General features: G+C 63.5%; 5 protein-coding genes across 5 annotated transcripts; 3 read left to right on the forward strand and 2 right to left on the reverse strand.

Annotated features, from left to right (window-relative positions):
• On the reverse strand, positions 1-7,647 carry GCN1 (translational activator of GCN4; the record flags this gene model as incomplete). The annotated part of the gene is made up of 1 exon (XM_056205033.1): positions 1-7,647. The coding sequence occupies one exon, from the start codon at positions 7,645-7,647 to the stop codon at positions 1-3; it is 7,647 nt and encodes a 2,548-aa protein (XP_056061008.1).
• A 712-nt stretch (positions 7,648-8,359) lies between these two features.
• MVES1_000172 (uncharacterized protein) lies at positions 8,360-9,598 on the forward strand (the record flags this gene model as incomplete). Its single annotated transcript, XM_056205034.1, has 1 exon — positions 8,360-9,598. The coding sequence occupies one exon, from the start codon at positions 8,360-8,362 to the stop codon at positions 9,596-9,598; it is 1,239 nt and encodes a 412-aa protein (XP_056061009.1).
• Positions 9,599-9,732: 134 nt separating this feature from the next.
• Positions 9,733-13,683, forward strand: HST6 (ABC-type xenobiotic transporter; the record flags this gene model as incomplete). Its single annotated transcript, XM_056205035.1, has 1 exon — positions 9,733-13,683. The coding sequence occupies one exon, from the start codon at positions 9,733-9,735 to the stop codon at positions 13,681-13,683; it is 3,951 nt and encodes a 1,316-aa protein (XP_056061010.1).
• A 97-nt stretch (positions 13,684-13,780) lies between these two features.
• On the reverse strand, positions 13,781-15,845 carry SSB1 (Heat shock protein ssb1; the record flags this gene model as incomplete). Its single annotated transcript, XM_056205036.1, has 4 exons — positions 13,781-15,123; positions 15,252-15,536; positions 15,578-15,748; positions 15,785-15,845. The coding sequence occupies 4 exons, from the start codon at positions 15,843-15,845 to the stop codon at positions 13,781-13,783; spliced, it is 1,860 nt and encodes a 619-aa protein (XP_056061011.1).
• Positions 15,846-16,041: 196 nt separating this feature from the next.
• MVES1_000175 (uncharacterized protein) lies at positions 16,042-17,034 on the forward strand (the record flags this gene model as incomplete). Its single annotated transcript, XM_056205037.1, has 1 exon — positions 16,042-17,034. The coding sequence occupies one exon, from the start codon at positions 16,042-16,044 to the stop codon at positions 17,032-17,034; it is 993 nt and encodes a 330-aa protein (XP_056061012.1).
• Positions 17,035-17,080: the final 46 nt, after the last annotated feature.

A 17,080-nucleotide genomic window follows, 5' to 3' on the forward strand; every position in this document is an offset into this window, starting at 1 on the left:
CTACAGAGCATGTTGCACGCGCTCGTCGTCGCTCCACGGCGGCGTGCGTTTGAGCAAGTCGCGCGCTTCCCTCGCGGGGCGCGCAACAGACGGCGCGTCGTTGAGCCATGCCGCTACCTGCCGCGCAAGAGCAACAGGGTCGGCAATGGCATACAGCGCCTCTGGCGCCACGTCCATACACGCACCGACACTCCACGCAGCAAGCTGCACATCGGTCGGCACAGGCGACAGCATGGTCTCGCGCATGGTATCCACCACCGACGCCGAGTCAAAGCGCAGCATGGCAGCCATGAGCGCGGCCATGGCTTTTTTCATCGCGTCGCGCGGCTCGGTTGGCGCATAAAATGCGGCACGCAGCACATCAAGCGTGTGTGCACGCGCGTCGGCACGCTTCTCGGGCGGCGCGTGCTCCAAGACGTGCACGAGCGCCATGGCCATCGCATCGCCCACATCCACACCGTCGGCATTGGAGTGGACGCCGTGTAGCGACGCTTGCATGGCGTGGACCAGCTCAAGCACGACAGGCTCGATGCGCGTTTGGTGCGCCATGAGACGCCCCAACGCTGCGCCCGCGTGCATGCGCACCGTGTTGCTGCTGGGATCGCCCAGGGCTTTTTGGAAACTGCGCTGGAGCTGGGGGTAGAATGCACGGACAAGGCGCGGCACGCGGCGGACCATGGTATCGAGCGCGTCGAGAATCGCAACTTTCACCGGGGGTGCATGGCGATCGCCGCAGAGCCGGATGAGCGGCCCGACCATCGAGGTGATAAACGGCTTGATCTCCTCCGCGCCCGACTTTTCCACAAGCTCCGCAAGCCCCGCCGCCGCCGCCTCGCGCTGCTCCACATTGCCGTGGAGCAGTCCGTAAAGGAAAGGCGCGACAAAGGGCTGGGCGCCGCGCGGGAGCTGCAGGCCGCGCAAAGGCGTGCCCGCGGCGCCGACCGACGCCAAGGCGCGGCGCAGCGGCACCACCAGTGGCGTGCACGCGTCCTTGGGGTGTGCATCCAAAAGCGCCTGGAGCGCAGTCCACGCCGCGTACAGCGCTTCCTCCTCGTCCTCGTCCATGAGCGACACGAGCCGGCGCACATAGTCCACCGCGTACTCGCTCCAGTCGAGGTCGCGCGGCGCCGCGCGGCAGAAGCGCACAAAGAGCTGGCATGCCTGGGCGCGCCTGGGCGCGCCTTCGCGCGAGCCCATCCAGCCGAGGAGCTGCACCATGGCCTGGTGCAGTGCGTCTACGCTGGCAATGCTCGAAAAGACCGCGTCGATGGCCTCGCCAAGCGGCGCCATGGGCGGCGCAAGGTCGAGCGCAGGGACGCGCGCGTCGAGCAGTGTGCGCGCGGCGCTGCTGAGAATCGCGCTAATGTGGGGCGCGAGCGCTGCGTGGGCCACCGGGACCAAGGCGGCGAGCGCGGTGGCCTGCGCAGCGCGCATCGGCACCTGTGCAAGCGCGGGAACAAGCAGCGGGAAGATGGCGTCGGCGCGCGTGCGCACCATTTCGCGCAGCGCAGCGAGTGCTGTCGATGCACGCTGCTCGTCGTGCAGTGCGTCGAGCAAAGTAGGGAGTGTCGCATCCACCGCGTGGCTGCCGAGATGGCGCTGCACTTTATCAAAGGCCTGCGCCGCGGCTTGGCGCACCGCTGGCGCGGCGTCGACGAGGGCGCAGCGCACAATGGCCATGATCGCCTGCTGGTGGTCCTCGAGCTGTGCCTTGGTGGCGTTGCTCAAAATGTCCGTGAGGGCAGCACACACGCCCGCGCGTGTGGCTGCTTCCGGCGCGTGGATGGCGCGCTGTGCGAGGATGGGGATGGTTTCCTGGAGAATTTTTTCGCCGAGCTTGCGCACGAGCTCGCCCAAGGTGCGGCTTGCCATTTCGCGCTGCTCCGAGCCCGCGGCCGCGAGGAGTGTGAGGAGCAGATCGAGCATCACCGGGAGCGTTTCGCGCGCGGTGCGCGGCGTGTTTTGCACGAGCGCTTTCCACGTGTGCGCCGCGGCCTGGCGCACGGGGATGTTGGGGTCCTGGCGCAGGATGTAGATCGCAGCAAGGAGGCGCGTGCGGCGCTCGACGCCGAGGGCCGCGGCGAGCGCCTTGTGCGCCGAGTTCGGCACGGCCGCGTCGCGCTCCTCGTCGGCGTCGGCGTCGGCGTCGGTGTCGGCGTGGCGCGAGATGCCCGAGAGGCGGAAGAGGAGCTCGCTCACGAGCTGCAGCCCTGACAAGCGCACGCGCCAGCTATGCTCCGTCAGACACGGCTCGAGCTGGGGAAGGAGCAGCTCCACGGCCTTGGCCTGGTAGTGCACAATGATCATGCGGCCAGCGCGCATCGACGCGTCCCGCACAGCCTCGTCGTCGTCGGCGATGCTCGCGATGATGGGGGGAACGATATGCACGAGGTGCGGCACAAAGCGTGCGCCGAACGTCGCGGGAAGGTACATGAGCAGCGCGAGGTGGCCTTCGCGGACGTACGCGGCGCGCGCCTGTGTATTGGCAATGATGCTGGGAAGGAGGTGCTCCATGCGCTCGAGGCCCAGGCCCGCGAGCACTTCGGCGAGGCCCTGTGCGGCGCCGTGGCGATCGACGCCGGTGGCGTTGGTCTGCAGCACCTGCATCAGCGAGGGGATCAGCGCAGCAAAGTGGGCCTCGCCGAGGCGCTCGACGAGCGTGCCGAGCGCGCGCGCCGCGACGCTCCGTGCGTCGGGCACGGGCGAGACGAGGACGTGGCGCACAAGCGGCGTGTAGCGCGCCAAGTACGGCACAAAGTCGCGCGGGGCCGTGAGCGACGCGAGGTTGCCCACGATTTGCGCCGCGTGTTTCTGCGCCGCGACGCTGCGCTCGCGCAATCCGCGCTCGATGATGGGCGCAATGAGCGCGAGCGAGGGGCCGTCGATGTAGTGGACAAACTTGGTATCGAGGAGCGCTTGGAGCGCGACGCTTGTCTTGGCATTCGGGTCGACGAGCGCTTTGAGGAGCGTGGGAACGAGCTGGTGGATCTCGGGGTTGTGGATCACCTCGCCAAACTGCTTCAGCGACTTGTTCCCCGCGTTGCGCACCTGCGTGTGGGAGTCGGTCAGCACCTCGCTCAGCCTCGGGATCACTGTCGGCAGCGCCGCAGAGAGCTGGCGCGGAGCACACCACGCCATGGCGCCGAGCAGCTCAATGGCGCCTTTCTTGGTGCGCCACTGCTTCTCTTCCAAACCGGCGAGGAGCTCTGGGAGGGTGAGTTTGAGGCACTGGCCGCTCATGCTCTGCATCAGCGCACGCGCCGCGTCGCTTGTCGCTTCGCGCACGTCCGCGTGCGTATCGCCAAAGCACAGGAGCATGTCCTGCAAAAGATCCTTGGCGTACGGCTCAAAGAGGACGCGTAGCGTGCGCGCAAACACCTCGTACGCAAACATAACGCCCTGGCGCCCTGTCCTCGATTTGGTATCCTGCACGGCGTCTCGGAGACGCCCAAAGATACGCAATGCGCGCAGCTGGCCGATGCCGCCGCCCAGCACGACGCCAGCGAGGCCATACGCCGCGCCGCGCCGCGCCGCGTACGTATCGCCGTGGAGCAGCGCGCCGAGGAGCTGGTCGACCATGCAAGGCATGGCACGCGCGACAAGTTCGTTGCGCATCAGCGGCACAAGACAGCTCCCGGCGGCTTCCTGGACCATCTCGGACGGTGTGCGGAGCGCGGCAAGGAGACGGTCGACGATCCTTTGCACCTGTGCATCTTGCGCATCGCAATGCTGCGCGGCGCACCCCAAGAGAATCACACTCGCCTCGGCCACGCGGTCGTCACCTTGCTCCTGCAGCGCGCTCTCGAGCGTGGCAAAAAGCGCAGCAAGGACAGGGGCACCGTGCAGCTCGACCATGCGCGTAGCAGCGCTGAGCATTGCGCCACGCACAGCATCCTCGCGATCGCTCAGCGCCGCGCCACTCGGCAGGGCAAACTGGAGGAAAGGCACGAGATCCGCCGGCGCACACTGCGGCGCGAGCGCGACAAATGTCTGCGCGACAGCAAGGCGCGCTGGCCATGGGTCCTCGCGGTTGAGCGTCGCGTCAATGACCATGCCGTACTGGTCGTAGGCAGGCGCAAGCGAGTAGTTCTTTGCGCTGTAGAGCGCACAGAGCGCAGCGCGCAACTCGTCCAGCGTGTCGGGATGCACAGCACACGCACTGGCAATCGCACGCGGCGTGGTGGCGCGTGTGTAGTGGTGTGCGTGCTCGAGCATAGGCACAAGCACCGCCGTGTAGCTCGGCACCACGTCCATATCATTCTCTGTCCAGATCTGCGCGGCAATTTTGGCAAGCTCCTCGTCGGCGTCGTGCATGGCAATGAATAGCGCGGGACTGAACGCGATCTCGGTCAAATCCATCGGCAAGAGGCACTGCAGCGCGCCGTCGCGCACGCGGCGCTCTTCCGAAAGCGCCGCGTGCAAAAGGAGCTGCACGAGCGATGTAGCGTTGCGGTGCGCGCGCGCAATCGCCGCGCCGTACGCACGCAGCACCTGCACCGCGTCGTGCGCAAGCATGGAGCAGGTGCGCGCAGCGGCGAGAAGAGCGTGCACAACCGCGGCGCAGGGAAAGTCGGCGTGCGCGGCGTGCGCGCTGTGCGCGCCAAAGATATCGAGCGCAAGCTGCACGCGCTCGACCACGGCGTCGTCGCGTGCTTCGTCGCCAGTGAGGCGCGCGCGCTCGACCATGGCGGCAATCCATGGGAGAAAAAAGGCAGCGCTAGGAAGCGTGAGAGGAGAGGCGTCTACCAAGAGGCGCAGCTCGTACAGCACACGCAGCTCGACAGCCTCGACGGAGCCCAGCGCATAGTCGGGCGAGCACAGCGCAGGATCGGCGTCGTGAAGCGTGGCGTGCACGACAAAGTGCGCAAGGAGCGCGACGCGCTCCTCGCAGCACGACGCAAGCGCGGTGAGCGTAGCGGCAGCCAAGGAGCCAAGCCCCAGCGCACGTACAGAAGCATGGCGCAGCGCCGCACGCACCGACGCTGCGAGCGCGGCCATGTATGGCCCGATCGGCGCGCCGCTCCACGCAAGGCGCTGGGTCGTGCGCAAGGCGGTCGCAATGCGCGCACGCACGCTGTCAATTTCCGCGCGGAGATGGCGCTCCGTGTCGAGCTGGCGCGCGATGGCGAGCTGCTGCTCTTTGGAGAGCGACGGTGCTTTTTTCTGTGCCAGCGATGCACGCACCTCCGCGTCCCACTTTTCCATGTTTCCCGTTTGCGCGCCGGCGTCGCTGCGCGGCGCATGTACGACATTTACAAAGGGTACGTCGTGCGGCGCGGCCCAAATCGCGAGATGCTCCGCGGAAAAGGCGGCGAGGCGGTCAAGTTCTGCGTCGCGCAGAGCGCGCTCGGCGACAGGGGCGAGAATGGCGTCGGGCGCGATAAACGCAAGCGTCGAGATGGCATGCTCGGCGGCGTCGCAGAGTAGCGGGTCGTTTTGGGCGGCGTGCACAGTGTCGAGGAGCGCGGCGCGGTGCTGTGCAACCATGCGGTACGGGTCGCAACGAGCCGCGCGGCACAGCTGCACAAATGTCTCGTGCTCGGCATCGTCAAGGTGCGCGAGGTGCGCGTAGACGACAAGCTCGCTGAGAAGCTCGCCGGCGGCGGCATCGTCAAGCGGCGCTTGCTCGTGCGCGAGCGGAAGAAAAAGAAGCTCGCGCAGCACGCGCGAAAAAGAGGCAGGGGAAGCGCGCTGGAACATGGTGTATACAACGCGCGTGACGATGCGCAAGCAAAGGCGGCGATCGTGGGTGGCCATGGCGCGCAGCAGTGCGTGGACAGAGATGCGGTGCAGGATCGCAGTGTACACTAGCTCAACAACTGCCGACTGCAACGCTGCATCGTGCAGCACGGACCATTGGCGCCACGCAAGTGTCCGCTCCAGGGCAAGGACGTGCACACTGGCATCGAGCTGCGCATCGTGCATTTTTTGGAGGACGCGCGCTTGGAGCAGAAACGGCATCTTGTCGCTCGGTTCGAGTAGCGGCCGCAGCGCGGGGCACGCGCCGTCTTTTGGCGCGGCAAGCGCAAGGAAGGCAGCCGCGCCGCACGCTTCCAAAGCGGACTCAGGGGCTGTGAAAGACGCGGCGCCGCCTTTTTCTACGCTCGCTTCGCACAGAGGGGCCAGCGCGTCATGCAGCGCGGGCGGCGCCGTGTGCAGCGCAGCAAGCGACTGCATGACGGCGGCATGGAGTGCTATTTTCGGCGCTTGCATCTTGGCCGCGAGCGCGTTGAGCAGGGATGGGGAAAGGGAGGCGGTTGTGTGCCGCCACGCTGCCGTGCATGCAGCGTGCAAGGGCGCGGGCTGTGTCTCTTTTTGCACGAGCGCGCCAAGCGCTTCCAGAAGGCGCGTGCTCCATGCGCCGGGCGGGATGCGTTGGAGCAGCGCATAGATAGCACTGCGCTGCTCGTCGTTCCTCGTCTCGCACGCTTTGCACGCTTTGAGCACCGCATCCATGTAGGCGTCTTGGATAGTTGCGGTGCGCAGCAGTGTTTCCAAGAGACGCAGTGCGCCGCTGCGTGTGGCCGCGTTGGCCGAGCCGAGCGCGGCGAGCGCCGGCGTCTGGACACGCGACAGCACTGCAGTAGCATCGATGCGTGCGGCGGAAAACAGCGTCGCAGCGCCGGCACACGCAATGTCGGGCGAGCGCAGCAGCATCTTGTCAAGGGTCGGAAAGACGTGCAGCTCGATGGCGTGCTGCGTAACGTCAGCGCGAAAAAAGGGGACGAGTGCTTGCAGGACATGCGCTGAAACGCTTGTCTTGGCACTGAGAACGTGCGTGGTATAATACTGCAAAATTGCGTTTTTGTGGGCGGATACAATCGCCGCGCTGCGGTCGGGCGGCATGCGGTAGCAGACGCCGAGCACAAGGCCTAGCGTGGAAATAGCACGCCACGCATACGTATCCGGCACGGCCAGCAGCGTTTGCAGGAATAAGGAGAGGTGTGTGTGGCCTGCACGGAGCATGCGCCACGCACGGTGCAGTTCGCCCGGCAAAAGCTTGTCGCGGCGCCCTGCTGGCTGTGTCGAGCACAGCGCATCGTAGCTGTGCGCAAAAGTGCGGACAAGCGGAGCCCAAACGGGTGCTTCGCCAAGGCCAGGTACATCGCTGCGTACGAGCGCGGTGAGCAGCATGCACAGCCACGCATGCACAGCGGCCATTGCGCTGCGTGGTGCGCCGACGTGGCTTTTTGCATTGTATACGCGCTCCGCCTCGCTCTGGAGATGCTTGGATGCGGCCTGCAAAAGCGTACTCTTCCACGGCGCATCTACAAGCGCGGTATCTGCATCCAGTAGCAACGCGCCGTTGCGAAGAAGTGCAAGGCGCGTGGAACGCTCGGTGTGGAAGAGGTACGCTTTGTACAGCATCTGGTACACCTCGAGTCGCTGTGCAGACATCGTTGTTGCATCGCATGAAATCTGGGGCAAATACGTCTCCAGCAGAGTTGCACGCGGCTTGCGTTTTGTCGAGTGCAGCACTTGCGCTGCGCGCGCGGTAAAATCGTCCCAGTCAAACGTTCCGCACGTGCCCACATCGCTCCGCGAAGTTTGGGTGTGAGGCTGCATATCATCGTCAGAGTCGTACGGAGGGTCCGCATCGACATCGTGCGCGCCGCGAAGCCAGGCTTGAATGTCGCGCGGTCGCATGGAGACGGCGCAGGCCAGACGCGGCGAATTTGCGGTTTTCCAGCGATATCACGTGCATGGACGTGCGAGCCCGATGCTATGTGTTGATCGGGCGCGAGCGCAGGCGCGGTGCTGCGTGCTGCGTGCAAAGGGATAGGGGCGGTGTGGGTGCGACGGTGGTTCGGTATGCGTTCCGGCTTGTGTCTATGCACACGCTACGTTGTCAACGAGTACACTACGCTGCACGCACAGAGCCACGTGCACATGGTTGCGAGCATGCCGATCTTGTATGCACCCCTATTCTCTGTTACAAGCAAGCCACAGCGGCCGTCGTACGCACACGCGGACGCGGGGCACGACGCTTTGTGCAAAATGCGAGTGTCGTGTCCTACTCGCATTTTTGCGCTCGTCTGCACCTAGCCATTGGCACACGACGTGCCAAGACAGTGTCACCAGGCACTCGGTGTGCCAGCGCGCGGGGCTCATGCTTAGTCATCAGTGCAGTGACTTGTGCCTTGCGTAAGACATCCACACGGAGCCAATCATCACACTTGCTTACGTATGTGGAAGCGTGTCGCAAATGCGTGCCAATATGTAGTACAGCTAGGCACAGCCGCAAATGGCAGTACAAGGGGCTGTCAGGGGGTGATCAAGCTAGGCGTCCTTGTGCTTCCGTGTCGTGGTGATTGCTTAACGAGTATACCCCCTTGGCCTTCTACCGTCTCTTCCCACGATGATGGATGCAACAGTGGGGCACGCCACAGCGACAGCGACGCCTGTGGCGATGAATGTGGAGCCATGCACCCCACGTTTCCAGACACAGCCGATGGTGAGCCCGACCTCGTCAGCCAAGCGCCGTGCAGAGGATCGTTTTTATGGCCACAGGCTGATGGCTGAAGTCAGTGAACGGTTCCTCATGTGCCTCTTTTCCTGCTCGCAAAATTCAATGGCTACCACCGCCGACACGGCCATCCACAAGCAGCCATGTACGCCGCGACTTGCACACTTTGTGGCCTATGCGCTATACCGTACGCGACTGCCCATGACTGTCGTATACACTGCTCTGCTTTTGCTCTTGCGGCTCAAAACACGCTACCCAGTTGCACGGGGCTCTTCTGGCCACCGTCTTTTTATCTCTGCCTTTATGCTTGCCACCAAGATGCTCTGCGACGACTCGTACAACAACAAGAGTTGGGCGATTGTCGGCCAGGGCCTTTTTACGCTCGTCGAGATTAACCAAATGGAACGCGAACTGCTGGGCTATCTGGACTTGAAACTTGACGTTGCGCCCGGCGAGCTTGCGCAATTCACCGCGACGCTTGAAAAGTACGGCGCGCCTGCGCTCTCGCTCACAGAGCTGAACACACTGTGCCTTGGTGCTCCTGTACGCTCACACACCCCACACACCACATCCTCGCCCACAGATGCACCGCGGTCGAAAAGCGCGCACAGACGGCGCCCTTTGCACAGACGCTCGCTCAGTTTGCGTCCCGATTTCTGGACACAAGCCCATGGGCCCCCACTGTGTGTATCAGGCATGCCACGTCGTGCAGACAGCGAATGGTCGATGCAACAGGCTGTACGCGCTTGCCCATCGCGCGCTTCGCTGCCGGCTCAGCGGAATGCGACGAGCGCGGCCATGTTTCCTGCGATGCCGCCGTACGCTGCGTCCGCCGCATCAGTTGCTGCGATGGCCAGTGTTGCTGCCGTGCCGAACCTCATGCTCTCTGAATCCCACCGCTCGCCCATGGCGCGCCAGCTGTACGCTACGGAAAATACCTCTTCTCTCTCCATCGCGACACCCGGCAGCATATCCTCGATCGATCGCCTGACCCCGTCCACGTCTCTCTCCGACTTTGAGCCGAGTCCATGGACAAATGCACCGACCCTCCAACCCTTCCACCACCCCATCAAGGACGCGTGGGACGAGGTCGGACCCCACCGCGCCCCGTTTCGTGTACCCAACCTGTAGCCTGTACAACATTTTTTCACGTGACCAGTGCACGGACGCGAGACAAAGCGTGCCGACACAAAGAAGGCGCGCGCTTTGTTCGACGTGCATGTATATTATGGCGGCGTTTTTGGCGTGGGACGCTGCCCCACGCCATGTCGAGCATTGAGTCGGATGACAAGAGTGCAAAGCCATGGCACCTGTCACTTGACGCGGTGCACACGGACGAGTTTATCGCGCAGCTTCGCGCGCAGCAAGAATCTCTTGATTGCGGCGCGCTGTCCGCGTTCGAGACCGTCACGCCGCTCTCTTCGCCGCGCACGCCGTGTTTTGATCTCACGTATACGCATGCAGCGACTGATCCGCCGCCGCAGCTTGCACAGCATGTGCCGACCAAGATCGTAAAGCCAGTCGTGCGGCGCTCGCTTTGCGGCATGTACCGCTGGCTGCCCTGGCAAGACAAGCTCATGCTTCTCCTTCCTGCACTACTGATATCCGTCGCAACGGGCGGCCTTCCTGTAGGCATGACACACGTCATTGGCCGAGCATTTGGCGCGTTCACCGCGTACGACAAGAGCCAGCCCGGCGCAAACGAAGTGCTGCGCTCGAGCGTGCTTACCGATATCTACGTGCTGCTTGGCCTCGCGGGCGGCACCTTGGTCTTGCGTGCGTCGAGTACGGCGCTATGGCTAGTGGTCGGCGAGCACGGCGCGCGTGGATGGCGCACGTACGTGTCCCGGCAGCTTTTCCTGAAAGAGGCGGACTGGTACGATTTGGGCATGGGCCTCCAAAGCGCCGATACGGGCAAGGATGCGGGCGCTGCAGGCATCATGGCTCTTTTTCTTCGCGATACAGACGAGGTGCGCATGGCAATGGGCTCGCAAATGGGCTATTTGCTCCTGCACGCGGCGTCCATGCTTGCAAGCGCCGTATATGCACTCACGCGCTCGTGGAAACTTGCGCTGGTGATTTTTGCCGCGCTGCCGCTTGTGGCGATTGCCACGGTGGTGGGCGAGATGCTGGGCGCGCCGATGCTTGCGGCGGAGCGCATCGAGTCGGTCCAGCTGGCCGCGCTCGTGGAAAAGACCACGTCGGCCATCAAGACACTCAAGGCATTCCATGCGGAGAACATGCAACGCGCCGCACTCGACGCGTGTATCGAGCGGTGCCGCGCGCTGTACAAGCGCGTGTGCGTCGTGTGGGGCGTGCGATTCGGCATTGTATCCACGCTCGCGCTCATGACCTTTGTGCAGGGGTTTGGGTATGGGAGCCATTTGGTCCGCACGCACAAAACCGGCCCCGACGTGGTACTCTCCACATTCTTGGCGAGCTTGATGGCGATGGGCCAGCTGCAAGGCATATTGCAGCGCCTCCATTTCCTCGAGACCGGCAAGCACAGCGCGGCGAACTTGGACGCCGTCGCACGTTCCCAGCCCGTGGCCCCTGCGGCGGACAATGATGAGCACGGCACGCAGGAAAAAAGCCACGACATTGAAATGGCGCCGCGCCTTTGCATTACGCCCGACTCGTGCCGTGGAGAGATGTCGCTGGACCGGGTGTGGTACGCGTATCCTACACGCCCAAGCGTCCCTGTGCTGTGTGGTATTTCGATGCACTTTTCTCCCGGCGAGCTCACCTTTGTCGTGGGCCGCAGCGGGAGCGGAAAAAGCACGGTGGTCGAGCTGCTGCTGAAGCTGCGCGCGCCGCAGCTGGGCAGCGTTGCCCTCGATGGCCAAGCGCTCGCCACCTTGGACACGGCGTGGTTTCGCGCACAGGTGCGTGGGCTCGTGCAGGACCCCTTGATCTTGGAGAAGAGTATGTACGATAATATCGCGATGGGCTGCACCTCGTCCATTTCCGTGCGCGAAGCCGCGTGGGCCGCGCGCTTGGACGATGTGCTGCAACTGCTCCCCGAAGGCTTTGCTACGGTGCTTGGCCAGCGCGGAACGACGCTGAGCCGTGGCCAAAAGCAGCGAGTTGCGCTTGCGCGTGCGTTTCTGCAGCACCCCCCGGTCCTTATTCTGGACGAGGCGACCTCTGCGCTGGACACGGAGAGTGCCGCAGCCGTGATGGAGACGCTGCGGATATGGAGGCATGGCCAAACGACCATTATCATCACGCACCATATCGCACACATCCGCCCCGCTGACTTTTGCTACATTCTTGAGCAAGGGCAGATCTTGGAGCAGGGCGCTGCAGGCGACTTGGCGCACCCATGGTTTGCCGAGGCCAAATCAGCGCGCTTGCTCACCTCGCCGCTCGAGAAAGAGCCCGTTTCTGGGAGTATCTGGAGCATGGCCTCGGAAAAGACCCACATCTCCGTCTCGCCGATGCACACGCTCACAGATACGGCGCCGGAGCCAGCCAAACTTGGCGACCGCGCGCCGATACTTGCGGCGCTCGGCATTCTCGCACGCACCGTCCCGCAAAAATCCTGGCTCCTCCTCCTGCTCTGTTGCTGTATCCTCTCGGGCCTCACGACGCCTGTGTTTGCATTCTGCCTGACGCAGGTCATGATGGGCATTGCCAATCCAAACGCACAGTCTGTAGGGATGTGGATCGGCGCCACGGCCGGCCTTGCCGTTGCCGACGGCGTGCTGAAAGGCGTGCGTCTGATTGGGATGGAAGCCATTGGCGCGCGCTGGATTGCAGCACTGCGCCGAGAAGCGGTGCGCCAACTGCTCGTGCAGGACTGCGCGTGGTACGACGCGCCGCAAAATACGCCGAGCGCGCTCACGACACAGGTTGTGCGCGACGCGGAAGATGCGCGCGTATGCCTTGGCAACCTCGTCGGCCAGGCCGTGACGCTTTGCGCGATGATTCTCGGGACGCTGATCTGGTCGTTTGTGCTGGGCTGGCAGCTGACGCTGTGCATGCTCGCGCTCTTGCCCATTGTCGTGGGGCTCTATGGCACGCAGGGCTACTTTGCCTCGTCGACGGAGCGCAAGAGCAAGGCCATGCGCGAAAATATGGCCACGCTGCTCTACGACCGCGTCCGGAGCATCCAGGCCGAGCGCGCGATGGAGACTGCGATGCACGCAGAGACGCTTGCCGCGGCCATTGACGCCGCGGCCAAGGCAGGGCGCCGCGCCGCGTACGTTGTTGCGCTTGGCGCTGGTCTTGCCGAAGCCATCACCTATGCCGCTGAGGCGTTTCTATACGGCATCGGCGCGGTGCTGCTGATGAATGGCACGTACGACCTGCACCGATTTATGCTGGTGCTCAACCCCCTCATCTTTGCGGTGGGCTTTGCAGCCCAGCTCGGCACTTCGTTTACCGCGACAAGCAAAGCGGTCCTCGGCCTCTGCGCCACCGACCGCCTCTTGCGTCTTTCTCAGCATGGCTCGGACCGGCACGGGGAAGCGACGCCGAGCGTGCGAGGAGAGATTGCTTTTACCGACGTCGGATTCCAGTACGGGCGGCACGGACCTGCGCCGCTGCGCAATGTATCGTTCACCGTACACGCCGGCGAACACGTCGCGCTGGTGGGCAAGAGCGGCGCGGGAAAATCAACGCTTGGCGCGCTGCTCCTGCGCCTCTACGAGCCAGACCAAGGCACGATTTGCTTAAGCGGCCACGCGATCCGGAGCATGGACCCCGTCTGGCTGCGCGCACAGATAGCCAGCGTCGGCCAAGACGTGTGTCTTTTTCCCGCCACGGCGCAGGAAAACATTGCGTTGGGGCGCCACGCGACGCTGCGCGCCGTCGAAGCGGCCGCCACGCGCGCCGGCGCACACGCCTTTCTTTCTGCGCTTCCCGAAAAGTATGCGACGATGCTGGGGAATGCAACTACGCGGCTTTCGGGGGGCGAGGCGCAGCGGCTTGGTATTGCGCGTGCGTTGCTGCGCACCGAGGCGCACATTCTCCTCCTCGACGAGTTCACTGCTGCGCTGGACCATGCGACGCGCGCGCAAGTAGCCGATGTGGTGCTTGGGCAGCGCGACAAAACGATTCTCCTCGTCAGCCACGACGAAGCGCTGATCCGTCGCTGCGACCGCGTCGTGGTGCTCGAGCAGGGCGCTATTGTGGAGCAAGGCGCGCCGCGCGAGCTGCTCGGCAAGGCAGACAGCAGGCTGCGTACGTTGCTCATGGTCGGCGCAGCGTAGGATTGCATCGCAATTGGGCGGCAAGGCACATGACGCGTATGGATGGAGCGAGATAGCAGGCTAGCATTTTTTTCGTATGGTAGTGCTACGGGTGCGCTTAGCGGCCGCCAGCAAGGCCCTTTTGCATGGCGCGCTTGAGGCGGAGCGAGGAGCGGCGGTAGTCGTCCGCAGACGCGTCGCTGAGCTCGAGGACCTCGAGCGCCTTGGCCAGCTCCTGCTCGACCTGGATCTTTGCAGCGCGCTTAAAGTTGGCGGCGGGGTTCGAAACGGTGCTCTCGACAGAGTGGACATAGGCCTCGAGGTCGTTCTTGGAGTCGTGCTTGGCCTGGAACTCTTTGTCCACATTCTTGAACTGTTCCGAGTCCTTGATCATCTGCTCGATCTCGGTCGAGCTCAGGCGGCCGACAGAGTTGGTGATGGTGATGTTGGCCTTGCGGCCCGACGCCTTGTCCTGTGCAGAGACCTTGAGGAGACCGTTGGCGTCTACCTCAAAGGTGCACATAAGTTCGGCCTGGCCGCGGGGCATGGGGGGAATGCCCGTGAGCTCGAACTCACCGAGAAGACGGTTGTCCTTGCACTGGGTGCGCTCGCCTTCGTACACCGGGAATGTGACTTGGGTCTGGTTGTCCTCCACCGTGGTAAAGGTGCGGGTTTTGTTGGAGGGAATGGGCGTGTTGCGGGGCACAACGACACCGAACAAATCGCCCTGCATGGCCACACCGAGCGAGAGCGGCGCAACATCGAGCAGCAGCAGGTCCGCAGTCTTGTCGCTGGTCTGGTTGGTCAGTACAGCGCCCTGGACCGCGGCACCGTAGGCAACCGCCTCGTCGGGGTTGATGCTCTTGTTCAGCTGGCGGCCGTTGAAGAACTCCGAGACAAGTGACTGGATCTTGGGGATACGTGTAGAGCCGCCGACGAGCACAATATCGTCGACGCGGTCGGCAGGGATCTTGGCGTCTTTGAGCACCTTGGCGACGGGGTCGAGTGTGCTCTTGAACGCAGCAGCGTTGATCTCCTCGAAACGCGCACGCGTAATGTTCGCCTGGAAATCCTTGCCGTCAAAGAGAGAGTCGACCTCGATGCTGGTCTGCGTAACACTGGAAAGCGTGCGCTTGGCACGCTCGCAGGCGCTGCGGAGACGGCGGAGCGCACGCGCATCGTCGCCAATTTCGACCTTGTTCTTGCGCTCAAAGTCCTTTTTGAAAAAGTCGAGGAGGGCGTGGTCAAAGTCCTCACCGCCCAAGTGCGTGTCACCGGCAGTGGCCTTCACAGCAAACACACCGCCTGTGATGTTGAGGAGCGACACATCAAAGGTGCCGCCGCCCAAGTCAAAGATGAGCACGTTCTTCTCGCTGCTGGACTTGGAGTCGAGGCCGTATGCAATGGCAGCGGCGGTCGGCTCGTTGATGATACGCAGCACATCAAGGCCGGAAATGGAGCCTGTCGTTAGTATTGCTCAGCGCGCCGTGCTCATGCATATGCGAATACGTGCTGTCTTCAAGGGGCAGAGCCCGTCCAGACTTAGCATGGGATATTCAAGCGTAATCCTTGCACGGATGTGTACATACCGGCATCCTTCGTAGCGAGACGCTGTGAGTCGTTAAAGTAGGCAGGTACAGTGACCACAGCCTTCTGGACCTCCTTGCCGATCTTGGCCTCGGCAATCTCCTTCATCTTTTGGAGCACCATGGAAGAGATTTCCTGGGGAGCAAACGTCTTGCGCTCGCCGAGGTAGTCGACCTGGATGTAAGGGCTGCCGCTCTGGTCAATGACGCTAAATGGCCAAGACTGCATGTCCTTCTTTACGTCGGGGTCGTCAAAGCGGCGGCCAATGAGACGCTTGGCGTCAAAGACTGGAAGGTCAGCGCACGCGCAAAAAGAAAAAAAAACATACCCGTGTTGCGCGGGTTCATCGCAGCCTGGTTCTTGGCTCCGTCACCAATGAGACGCTCGCTCTCGGTGAAGGCAACGTACGAGGGAGTCGTGCGGTTACCCTGGTCATTGGCAATGATTTCAACGCGCTCGTTGGTCCACCAACCGACACAAGAGTACGTGGTACCGAGATCTAGCGTAAGCCAACACGTTCTCCGCAGCTACCCACCGATACCAATGGCGCCCTCGTAAACGTTGGAGTCGTTCGTGGGAGGCACTTCAGACGACATCTGCAAATAGGATAAAGTTCCGTGGAACAGGAGAAAGCCGCGAGCGCCTCTCCGGCGCTTTTTCCTGCGCAAGAATTTTTTCATGGCTGCGTGGCTCGGCCGAATATCGGCCGAGGCAAGCGCTGCTCGCCGCAGGCGCGCTCGCGGCCTGCGTCTAGAGATGACAGCGCGCGCGCTGTGCCGCACCGTGGCACGAATGCACGCACGCTCGGTGTCGACCGCTGCCCAGAGCGGGGCATTTTCCATTCCAGAAGAGCCCATATCTGTGCGTCACGCCGACGCGCAAACCGCGCTAGCCGCGGCGGACCGCATGCGCACAGAGTCCGCACAGCAGCAACCACAAGTTGCGGCGCACGCCGCCGAACGCAATGTGCGGCGTATGCGCCGCAACATGCTTGACACTATGTCTGGCATGGCCAGCACACAGACGCGCGAGGGCGCATTCCGGCCGTATAAGCTGCGCACGCAACCCCTCGAGCCGTATCAGCTCACGCTCTCGCACCTCCTCGCCGCCACGGCGCAGCTCGGCAACGCGCGCACGCATGTGCAGAAAAATTTTCAGCCGTACCTCTACGGCATGCGCCACGAGATGGCGATTATTGACGTGGAGCGCGCGACGCTTCCGGCGCTGCGGCGCGCGGTGCAGGTTGTGCGTGGTGTCGCCGAGCACGACGGTGTCATTCTCATTCTCGGCACACGCTCCGGCCTTCAGCCCGCGATCCGCGCCGCGTGCGCGCGACTCGGCGCCAACGGCTTCCATGTAAGCACCGACCGTTGGGTGCCCGGTGTGCTGACGAATGCGCCCAAGCTCCTTGCGCCGGCGATCCAACACAGTGCCTCGCGCACTGGCCGCGACGGCGATGAAGCGCCCAACACGACCAAGCTTGCCTCGCAGCTGTACCAGCCAGATCTGGTCATTGTGCTCAACGTCTCTGAGAATGCACACGCCCTGCGCGAAGCGACGCAGTGCAATATTCCCACCATGGCCATTGTCGACACCAACGTCGATCCACGCGCGGTGACCTACGCGATCCCTGCCAACGGCGACTCGGTCCGTGTCGCAGAGCTCGTTGTCGGTGTCCTTAGCAAAGCCGGCGAGGACGGACTGCGCCGCCGCCACGACCGTGTCGAGGCGTGGGACAAGCGCGAGCGCAGCCTCCGTCGCCGCGCCCAAAAAAGCGCGCCGTAGCCTGCCAAGATTCCCATAGCACCGCGCAAGGTTTAGTACACGTGAC

Source organism: Malassezia vespertilionis, chromosome 1 (genome assembly GCF_029542925.1).
Source record: "Malassezia vespertilionis chromosome 1, complete sequence".
NCBI lineage: Eukaryota > Fungi > Basidiomycota > Malasseziomycetes > Malasseziales > Malasseziaceae > Malassezia > Malassezia vespertilionis.